The following is an 11,830-nucleotide window of genomic DNA, read 5'->3' on the forward strand; positions in this document are numbered from 1 at the left end:
GGACAAGCCAGCTCAGAGTCGGGATAGGTCAAGGCTCACCACACTATCCGTAAGATTTTTGGTAAATGGCTTGTAAATTTAAGTATGGCATGTATAGCAATATACCCATTTTGTGTAAATGATCTTATGGTATGGTTGTGAAATGGTTGAGGAAATGCTTGATAATGATAAATTATGAAAATGGTTAGTTTAGATTATTTTTGATGTTAAGGAAAACTATTAAGATACTTAGTGCATAAAACTCATAAAAGGATGAAATTTACCATAAACAGAATACCGCAGCAACACTAACGCGAGTTTGAAAATTTACTAAAATCATAGAAATTTAATTTGGTGGTGAAATACATATCAAATTGAAGCTTATTATGTCTAGTTTCACATGAAACAAATGAAACAAGTAAAGGAAGTATATGTTAGAAGATATTTTAATTTTAGTGAAACAGAGTCATAGCAGTTTCTGAATCCCTGTTCCTACTTTAGAAATTCACCATAAATTATAAAGATATAATTAGGTGGTGTATTTTATATCCTAAGAATACTTATTGAGTCTAGTTTTAGTATAAACAAACCTCATAGTCATATGAATTTTTTACAGAGAGAAATGTGGTTCGTAGTAAACAGAGGTCAGACCAGTCGAGTCTTGAAACAGGGTAACTTTAACTAATAAACTGTACTAATTGGCCCAACCAAAATTCTAGAAAAAAATTAGTAGATAGTTTTATGAGTCTAGATTCAGGGAAAATTTACGGATCTTAATTTCGAGTTTCGTAACTCGAGATATGATTTTTCTTGTGACTGTGACGCAAGTAGCTTAAAAGCTGTGAATGTAGAAACAAATAATTCAAAGTTCTAAAAATGTTAAACTAAGCTTAGTAACACCTCATACTCGACTCCGGTGACGGTCTCGGGTGTGGGGGCGTTACACTCTAGCCAAATTGCCTGACCCTCAATTCCCAATTCAGCTCCATCACTTCCCCCTTCTCATTCCTTATTTTTCTCCCTAATAACTCCCCAATCTATTTCCTAAATTTTCTCTTCTGAACTCTCCCCTTAGAGTCCATATTCACGCCACTTCCAACCTTTTAGAAGGCCAAAATTAAACTCCTAAAAATACTAAGATAGGATTCGAACCTCGGATCTCCTTGCTAGCCACTAACGCCACCTCCCTACACCCTAAGTGGTGTCACTTAGCCACTCCTCCACAAGGCTTTTTGATGCCATTTTCCCCTATCTTTATTTAAAATCCCAACTACTCCCAACCCTGATTCTTTTAATAATTAAATTAAAATTCCTCCACTACAAAACTCGAACGCAGAACTTCTCCAACAAACCTAGACACTTCAAATTCCTTAAACCCTTAAAGCCAACATGTCTTTTGTCATTTTCTTTCTCACTTAAAAATTTTATGAAACCCAAAGCCCAAAGCCCAAAGCCTAAAGCCCAATTCATCTAGGCCCAAAATTCGGGGTGTTACAAGGTGTGTGTTGGCAAATGGATCCATCAGAACATGGGAAGATGCATTAATAGCCAAAAGGTGGGAGTGTTCTTTCCCCATCGAGTGATGACTTTATGCAAAAAGACAAGTGTACCTGATACATCAACTAAACAGTTGTTGAAACCATCACGAAGTATTATCAAAGACACCTTGTTCCAGTAATACATTAAGCTGTGGGACAAACAAATCAAAGATGGGAACAAGCAACAGCAAGAAACAATAACTACACCCACCTCGTCCCAAAGTTTGGCACAAGCTCAACAAGACGTTGGTGAAAACAGTCATCCAAAGTTAGATTGGATGATTCAGTGGATGCAAGAATCAGGTTCAATTTTTTAAGAGTTTTCTAGGAAAAATAACATACGAGTCCCCAATTATACACCTGATATGTTCGATCCGAAGAATACGAAACAAGATGAAGAAGCATAGGAAAGCGAAGAGGAAGGAGAATAAGAAGAGGATGAGCAGATGGACGATGAGAAGGATGATTGAACGATTTTTTTTTTAAATTTGTATTAATTTTTTAGATGATTGAAATTTAGACTTTGTAAGAGTAGGATTAATAAGTAGATTTTCTTTTAGTTTTGTCATATTTTGTTAAATTTTTCTTTGTAGGAACCCGACACGAAGGAGACACAAACAAATTTGAACTTTCAATAATCAAAGGAGGAAGCACCCACCAATAGGAGTTCAAGCGACCATGATCAATCAGGTAATTTTCTTCATTATTTATTATTAGCTACACATTGAGGACAATGTGTCAACCAAAGTGTGGGGAGTAACATAGAAAAATTTGCTTCAAATTTTTACATGTTCTTTTGATTTTTCTTGTCTTTTGTATGCTTGAGCTTGTAGAAATACAAGTGATTGGTTAGGAGCATGTACATAGGTTGCTTGTGTTTATGAATAATTTTGGCATGATAATGCAAGATTTTAAATTTTTGATTATTAAACTACCAATTTTTTGTTTGTTACACTGTAAATATGTAACACCCCAAACTTGACTGAGATTGACCGGCCCGAATTTGAAGTATTACATTAGACACCGAAGTGACTCTCCATCTAACAACCACACAACGAACACCCCAACATTAGAACACCTCATTTATGATTAATTAACTATCATTTATTAATGCGAAAGCAATTTGTGAATCATTTTTTAACTCTTTCTAAGTATTTAAACCTAAGGGTATTTTGGTTATTTTACCACCTAAGGTTAAACTATCCTAATTTTATTTCTAAATAGTTACCAACCTTCTTTTAGTCAAATCATGTATTAAAAAAATTATAAAATCAAACATCAATTAGACATAAAATCATGTATTAAAGCAATTATAAAATCACCTAAATTAAAGTCCAAAATTTAATGTCCAATGTCTATTACGAGCAAAATAACACTAGTCCCAAAAACATCATAATGCCCTTATATAGTATCTAAGTAAATTTCTTAAGCCACTACTGAGCCTTATTCATGGATCACCCTTGCACTCGCTTCTTGACTCCTTACACCTGGAAATTCTCTGCACAAAATGTGAGGGTGTGAACTTAAAAAGCTCAATGAATGATAGTAAAAACATCAAGTAATTTGCACCCAATCATGCATAAATCAAAGTAATTAAGCATTAAATTTTCAGTCACAACATGTTAACATTGCACCATAACATCAAATGTTATTTCAAGAATTAAGAATCTTTTTTTTTTCCATGGCATGTAAAATAATCTTTTAACATTATATTGACACAATCAATCAATTATATTGGCATAATACATCTATGGCTCTAAGTAAATGTGTGATCATATATTAGATAAACAGATCTCTGAACTCCCACAAATCAAATATAGACCTCCAAATTGAGTGGGCCGAAGCCACATGCTCCTTTATAGTGCCTTAAATAACCTGACGAGTGGAGACTCAAGCTCAACACTCATTTATCTACTCCAAACAAATCAGTCCACCAAGATCCATATGCTCACAATAGCACAAATAATGGTGAGTACTCACAAATCCTATGGCATGCCAACTATATCCAATGGATCCACCATGTAATGTTGCCAACATAATCATACATACAAGGCATAAAATCTGATGTTTAAGCACTTAATTTAAGATGTTAAAATACAAGTAAAAGTATGTTGTTAAGCAATTTTAACATCAATAAAATTAAGCATAGCAAATATCATTTTCTCAATATTCATACACCAATTAGAACACCTTAATCAAATGTTCAATAAATCAGCAATTCATGCTCCAAATATCAATTTATTCCATATAATTTAATCATGCTAAAAGCATAATACACAACTTACCAAACCAATTGTCATTTTGTTCTTTTATAAAATAAAACCTATTTTTGAAAATCCAACCATCCAATATGCAATTAAGTCATTAATATCACCAATTAAACCTTTAATTTAACACATAATCAAGCCAATTTACCAAATTGTCCTTAATATCACTCACCTCCACATTTAGCTCTTTAAGCAAAAACGTGTTCAAAAAAGCAAGTTTGAGCTTCAATTCTGATTTGCATATTCCTCCGATTGATGTGGAGCTTTAAAAAAGGCAAACTATGCATTACAAACTAACAATAGCAACAAAAAACACGAAATTTGATAAAGTATACGAATCTAAATTAGTACTCTAAACTACCTTACCGATGTTGTACAATTAAGTCGAAATATGAAATTCCTCAACTAAACTTGCTTTTCAGCACCTCAAACCACTTCTAATCTTCATTTCTAGTCCAATAACATGTATTCTAAGTGTTAATTTCATCATTTAATCAGTTTCATAATTTTCCAGAAAAATTGTCCATGTTCTTGATAAAATTCGAAATTCTCAAATTGATCCATAAAACGTGTTTGGTCTTTTAGTTTAAGATTAAAAACCTCTTATTAAACCTATTTTGAGCTTAGACATCTATTAATATTTGGATTCCAACTCAAAATTAAAGATCCACCATTATTGATCCCCAAGTTCAAGAAAGAAGAAATTAAAGTTGAAAATCCATTATAATCACTTTAATTAACAAATAATGATTGAAATCAACTTAAAAACAAGTTTATAGATGAGGATTACCTTCAATTGAACTCAAGTCACTGATTTGGACGTATTAATCAAAATGCTTGAAGAAATTTGAATGACTTTTTGCCCAACTTCGAAAATTATTTTAAGAGATTTTAGAGAGAATTTTGGGAGAGAAAATGTTTAGATCTATTCTCTGATATTTGGTTTATGAAAAAAAGAGAAAATAAAGGAAAAAAACTCTCAATTCGGGTAAAAATGCATGGAAAGTGAGGTAGTTGTAGAGTTTTTAAAACTGAAAACCCCCACTTGATTTTCAAAATTTGGGGAATTTGCCATCAGGCTACTCCCCCTTTTCTCTTATTCTACAATTTGCTCTTTTCCCTCTAAAATTTCGAAAATATGGTTTATTTGCTATAAAATCTCTTGCATATTTCCTTTGTTTTTCAAATTAGTCCCATTTAATTAATATTTTTAAACCACCCAATTAAACCCCCATTTTAAATTATTTTTAAATTCAAATTTAATCCAAAATATTTATTTTTACCAACAAATTACTTAAAACCATAAAATTAATTTTTCTAAAAATATTTTTATTTTCCGAATATTATTTGCCGATTTTAGATGAAATTAAGATAACTAATTAAGAATATTAATCGCTAATCAACCCGATTAATTCCCAATTTTCACTCAGAACCCAGTAAATGTACCCAAAACTACTAAACCTATTTTCGGGGCCTTACAAAATAGGTATTAAGTTATCATCTGTACCAAGTGATATAGAAAATACAAGGAAATGAACATGCTAGTATGAATGATAAATGGTTGAATTTCTATTTGTTTGGTTAATTAAATTTATGCATGTTGAGATATTTAGGGATAACCTAAGGCATTGTTTAGAACACATTCAGAGCCAAAAAGCTGTCCTATCTATACTTCACCTTTAGAACCAATTTTGGGCCTTTTGACACTTCTTGATGAACCGCAGTACAAACCTAGAGCCTAAAAATGTTAATTTGTATATGCCCTTTTTCTTTGGTCTTATATCGCACGATTATAGACGTTTGGCCATACGTATTGAGGGTTAAGTAGATACATTATGGTGGAGTTTGTAAAATTAGAGTGAAATAGGAAATATTGGTGTGATATAGGAACTACAAGTTAGCCTAATGTGCTAAAAAAAAAAGAAAATTCCAAAAAGATATTTGGTAAGAGTAGAAAAAGTCTTAAACTAACCAAAAAACATTCATGGGTGAGATGTATTGAAAAGGAGGAAAGTCACAAAGTCACAAAAGAAAGAAAAACTAATTCATTAGTGCACAAAAAACTTGTAAGGCTAGCTTTAGTTACTATATCATGCTATGATTTCTTATATATGGAGAGACAAGGAAGGTGAGAGAAAGAGAAATAAGGCGTTAAGGGGTAAGACCTAAAGGGGGAAGAATAGGGATAAATACGATGTGCCAAACTATTTTCCTATTTGTAACCTTTTGATGCTTATTGTTTTTGAATTTCATACCTGTCCTAAGCCACAGACCGTTACAAGCCAAAAAGCCCTATGTGACCTAAGTATCCTTATACATGAATGGAAATCATACTGAACATTCACATATACAACTATTTGTATTCTGCTTAGATAATCAAAGTACTTGTATGATTTGTTAATGGATTCCTATAGGTGAAAACCTTAATACTTGTATATTTTGTAACATACTGAACTTAGATGTTTGTGATCAAAAGTGGTAAGCCAACTACTCATCATGTTGAAATTGTTAGTAAACGTAAAATGCCAAAGTCATACGCCCTGAAATAATTACTTATACCATATTTGCTTAAGGGTTGTCATCTTTCATTTTGCAATCTTTGTTTATGTTGCTTGAGGACAAGCAATGACTTAAGTGTAAGGAAGTTTGATCTGTCGTAATTCGGAGCAGCTGATTAAACTATTTTTCACATTTAAGGAGCTTGAATACAAGCGTTTTCGTTATGTTTTTAATTCAGTTTCTTTAGTTTTGTTCACATTCAATAAAATGTGCACATTGAGTCTTTTATTAACCTTAAGTGCTGAATGAGGCCTAACGTACTTTGTGAGTGTGCAGGAGACCATTAGAAGGAATTTCGGGTCAATACTGGATGCTATGTTGCAACATAGGGGATCCAATGTCACAACATAAAAAGTAGAATAAAGAAAGTGAGAAATTGCCTTCAATGTTGCGACATACTCCTGAAGATGGCTATAGAGGAACATGTTGGTTGTTACCTCGCAACATGGGTCTTGGTGTGCCGCGACATCAACTCTGTGACAAGAATAAAACATGAAGTAAGGGCGTTTTAGTCTATACAATCGAACTTTAAGCTCGAGAACATCAACTAACCTAGGGTTAAGGACGACGACCACCTAAAGGCTATAAATAGGTTCCTTTAGCACATGTATAACACATCTAAGTTTTAACCTAGTTTTCTTCCGTTAAACTTAGGCTTTTTTTCTTTCCTTATTAGGTTTTCCTAGTTTTAGTTATTTGCTTTCTTTAAGAGATCTGATTGTGAAGGAGATCAACTTTTGTGGATTCATGCTTATTATCAATATAAATCAGGTTTTTCTTAAACTTTTTATTTCAATCCATTCTCTATTATTAATTCTTCCATTCATTCCATGTTGTTTATGAAAGCCATGAGAAACTAATCCTTCTATGGGGGATTAGCAAGTGCAAGCATGATCTCTTAAATGTTTTGTAGGGTTATTCAACGGATTAATTGTTTGGGAAAGGAAGAATGTGAAAAAAACCCTAGGCCTGACAACCCTAAGAAGTCATCAAGGTGGGAATTAACCCAAAATTGGTATTGCCTATCCGTGAACACCTTGACCCTAAACCAGTCTGGACTGTGAGGTCGGAAGATAAGTAATTCTTGTTGACTCGCTATGTTAGTGGAAGATCGAAATATCCTACTAGGTTAGCGACTAGTTGATTGACGAATAACCCAAGATAACAGTTGATTGAGATTGCTTAAGCAAGCAAATCACCTATCTTCAAATTTGATTCACTTTATTTTTCTCTATCTCTTGTAATTTTACTCTTTTTTTGTTATTTTATTTCCTTAGTTTAAGAAACCCTGAAATTATCTCTTATTTTACTTTTGTACTATAACTGACTTCAAGTATTAATTAGATCTTTAATTGTTTAGGTTAAGATTGATTTAGTACTAGCCTTCCTTGGGTACGATCCTCGAAGTACTTACCTATTTCGTTATAAAATTTATATTACAACTCGACTTGTATACTTACGAATACCACCTTGTAATTTTTTATTCTATTACAGTATTCACACTCTGGACGTTAGTATGTCCGGAGGCAGTCATGTCTCCAAATATTCAGAGCGAAAACTACTGTTGCAAGTTCTAGATCATGAGTAGGATAATTCTGTTCATGTGACTTAAATTGTCGAGAAGCATAAGCAATCACTTTTCTCTCTTGCATTAATACATAACCTAAATTGTTGAGTGATGTGTAGTTGAACACAACAAAAGTATATTTTTACTGCTAGAGAGAGAATAGCTCAATAAACATGAAATGCTAGATTAATTATATAAATTATATAGTATGTTTATTTTTCTTGTTAATTTATTAATAATTATATTTTATGATATATTTTTAGACAATATATTACATATGATGATTTTATTTTAGTTTTTAAATGAATCTATTGAAGCGGATCAAATGACAAATAATTAATACATTAAATTTTAGAAAAATTTATATTAATTTTTTAGAAATTAGTATATTTTAAAATTTATTATGATATAGTTGTGGAATTATAAGGAGTGTAATTAGGGTTTGTATATTTTAACTATCAAAATCCTAAATAAATAAAGGGAAGAGCGAGGCTAATCAAATTTCTGATCTAAAAACGGTGACACTACCTCTAAACTAAGATAACGCGCCTTTGCGTTTTCCTTTGGAATTCACTCACGCTCCTACTGGCGCGTATGATTTAAACCAAGTCTCAGTTTACAGAATCTGTAACAATCTATGGAAAAATCCTGTGTACAAACGCTTATATAGATATATTTGTATGTCATGCAATAATCACCGTACACATTCAGTCAAAGTCACCCAAAACCAGCAGTCAAACTTTTAGATGAATTGATGATCATCCCACATTTGTTGTTTGACAGTGAGCAAAGTGTGTGTTACTTCTTTCTACTTTAGTTTTTACTCTACAAAATAAATACCTTTATCTATTTTTTTTTTTTTTGTTTGTACACCAAATGTTCAATATCAATGCTATAACTTGAAGTTGAAGTTGAACCCTTGCTTTCAACACTTATCTCTTCTTTTACCACTGACCATTTCTTCTTTCTACCATTTCTTGTTCTAATAATCTTCTCTTTCTCAACCTTGCCTTAGCTCTGTTAAAATACTCACTGTGCTTTTTGATGATGTTTCCTTTAACTTAAACTATATTCTCTGATCTGCGTTTTCTTTTATTTTTCGTTTAGATCGTTGTTTTCGGGGGGGGAGCTTATCTTGTTCTTTGTTGGCTTCATTCTCGTAAAACCATTGAGAGGAACAAGTGGTCCATTTTCTTCTTTCCTCTTGGGGTTTTAGCAACTTCCTTGACTTTTATTATGAGATTCTGAAAAATGGGATTTTGTGTCAAAGATGCAGAATATTGGTGTCTGTTTTAAGGTTAGTTTCATCTTTCTTGTTTCATTTTTAAAAAAATAAACAATGGAGTTCTCTCTTGAAAAAGTAGTTAAAAAGCTATTATGTAAAATGTTTGTTTATGGTGTATTGGTTTATAAGAAGTTAATGCTGTGTTTGGTGACGTAATTATTAGGGATGAAGAATATATATTTAAACTGAAACACAGATTTAATATCTTATAGTTTACCTACTTTACCTGAAGTTAATAAACGAGAGATGATGTTCTTCTTATGTAGGGAGGTAAATAAAACAAAAGATTTAGAATCTATGGCTTTTGTATTGATTTGGGTTTCCTCTATTGTTAGCGTGATTACACTTATTTGAAGATTGCTCGGATTTGTAGTTTATAGATGTTGAGATTTGGGGGCTGTTCTTGTGCAGTTTTTAGGTTTGAAATTAGGTTTATTTGTGTTGAATCTTTTGTTCTTTTCCAATCCAATGATTAATCTCTTTTTGAGAGCAGTTTGGTTGAGTTTTTTATCCTTTCAATTTAGTCCCAGAAAACTTTGGAAAAGAGGTGGAATTAAAACAATAAAATCCATTTCTTATTCATTAAAAAATGGTAAAAGCTGTAGTTGTATGAACCATATTGGAATTTCTGTGGAGGTTCAGGTATGTTTGACCATTGTTTCTTAGAAAAGGGAACATTAAATTAAAGGATGGGGCACTAAATCATATTGTGACCTTCTGAAATGGAGTGTGCTATTTCCTATTTCTCTCTCACTTAATAATCTCTGTTTTTCTTGTTTTCATTGATCATTTGTTATTGGAAGTGGATTCTTTTGAATATATTTCTTTGTGTTTGTAGGAACCTACTTCAGTTGTTTGAGATTGTTTTCTAACTGGTTCTTGTAAAATGAGAAAAGGCAGAGGAAAAGCAAAGAAGCCGACTATTGTTTCTTCTCGTGAGGATCCTGGAAGTGGTGAAGATGAAAAGATTCCAGAATCTAAGAGAAGAGGAAGGCCGCAAAAGCAATTGAAGGATGATGTTGATGAAGATGATGCAGAGAAGAAAGAAGAAGACGGGGAAGAACTGAAAGGTTCTGTTCCCATCAAAGAGATGAAAAGTCAGGCTGCTACTGAGAACGGAAGGAAGAGGAAAAGGTCAATGCAGGCAAAAGAAAACTTAGATTCAGTCAAGAAAGAAAATTGTATTACAGCAAAATCGAGCACTGATGATTCATCAAAATCTGTTGGCTATCGACAAAATGGTAGCAGGCGCAAAAGCAAGCCTCGACGGGCTGCTGAAGCCGTCGTTGAATGCAAGTGACATTCTGGTTAACCATCACAGTGAAATTTTACCTTCTTTTTTGGACCTGATAAGCCATTCCAAAAGTAACGCTTATCAGCTCATGTATGGATTCAGATGTTTCTTTTTGTCACATGCTATTTGTTTTTGTAGTTTCTGAATTCCATTTCAATTGGGAGTTTTTTTTTTTTTTTTTGGAGATAAGTTTGCAGTTCATGGTTGCAAATTGCAAACAATCCATGGTGTTAGTGGCTTATGACCATGATAGATGTTATTCATTTCAAGAGTTTTTTATTAGTATTTTTATTGGCTTTGTATAAGACTAACTGAACATCTTTCCATATCTATCTTTCGAATTTCTTGACCATCTTATATGTATAAACATGCCTGGGTTTGAAAATATTGCGGATGTTTCTAATTCCAGAGAGTAGAGAAAGAGTGCTTTTATGCAGGAATCTTGATGCAGTTCAAGGTTGAGGGAGATGGAGTAAATGTGTGCGTATATGCTGATGAGCTGAAGGCATTGATGAATGAAGGGACTGCGGGATTCGTGTAGGTTATGTCGAAATGGTATCTTCTTTCCTCGTCAAGTAAGCAGTTAGTTTCACCTACAGTTTAAGATTTCTTTCTGCGCTTGAGTAATCATACCATAATCATCTTTGAAAGAAGTCATCCATATAATGTAGCAATGGCATGCATGCATATAGAAAATTGATCTATTTCTTCAGCATCTCTGATTGCGTCATTTTGCCTTTTCATGATTCTTTGGTTTGGTTCACTTTGGCTAATTGCAGGTCATGGTATTGAGATTTTATGGAAAATCTCTTGGCCTCTCATCTCTGATCAAACAAGTTTGTTAGACATTACAAAAATATATTATATACAGGTTGTTGCCATTGACTGAAAAAGCTACATATTTGTTTAGAATTAGTGGATGTACTGTATTTACATCTTGTGGTTAAGGTATTCATTCATTCATATAAATTTTGATACATAAATTATTTTTCTTGAAGTCTTGTGAACTAGTTTTGGGTTTTGGTCGAGTACTTTGGTTTCATATATCGGCTCTTTCTAGGATCTCCATCAACTAGGCCCATTACCTATCAACCTGTTTAATGCTGGAATAAAATATTTTGCGTCTGGTTTAGGATCATCTCGGTTTGGGTCTAGTCTCATTTGAATACGGATAATTACAAGTTGGATTTATTAACCGTTGAAGTTATGTCAAATTAAATTTAACGGAAAACTATTTAAACTCCACCATGAGGTTTAATAAAAAGCAATCACTTGGTTAACCTTTGAAGTTACATCAACCCTTATGGCACTCATTTAATATTTAAGTTTGTTTATTAAATG

General features: G+C 32.7%; 1 protein-coding gene across 5 annotated transcripts; it reads left to right on the forward strand.

The window, feature by feature from the left end:
* The first annotated feature begins 8,583 nt into the window (after positions 1-8,583).
* LOC108464978 (uncharacterized) lies at positions 8,584-10,874 on the forward strand. 5 transcript variants are annotated; one of them, XM_053026486.1, is made up of 2 exons: positions 8,584-8,701; positions 10,034-10,874. In XM_053026486.1, exon 2 carries the CDS (start codon positions 10,082-10,084, stop codon positions 10,493-10,495), a length of 414 nt encoding a protein of 137 aa, XP_052882446.1. In that variant the 5' UTR covers positions 8,584-8,701; positions 10,034-10,081; the 3' UTR covers positions 10,496-10,874. The 5 variants fall into 5 exon arrangements, with proteins under 5 accessions (XP_052882446.1, XP_052882444.1, XP_017620758.1 ...); XM_053026484.1 differs by having other exon boundaries at positions 8,595-8,701; positions 10,092-10,874; XM_017765269.2 differs by lacking the exon at positions 8,584-8,701 and adding an exon at positions 8,778-9,207.
* Positions 10,875-11,830: the final 956 nt, after the last annotated feature.

This window comes from Gossypium arboreum, chromosome 4 (genome assembly GCF_025698485.1).
Source record: "Gossypium arboreum isolate Shixiya-1 chromosome 4, ASM2569848v2, whole genome shotgun sequence".
NCBI classification, from domain to species: Eukaryota; Viridiplantae; Streptophyta; class Magnoliopsida; order Malvales; family Malvaceae; genus Gossypium; species Gossypium arboreum.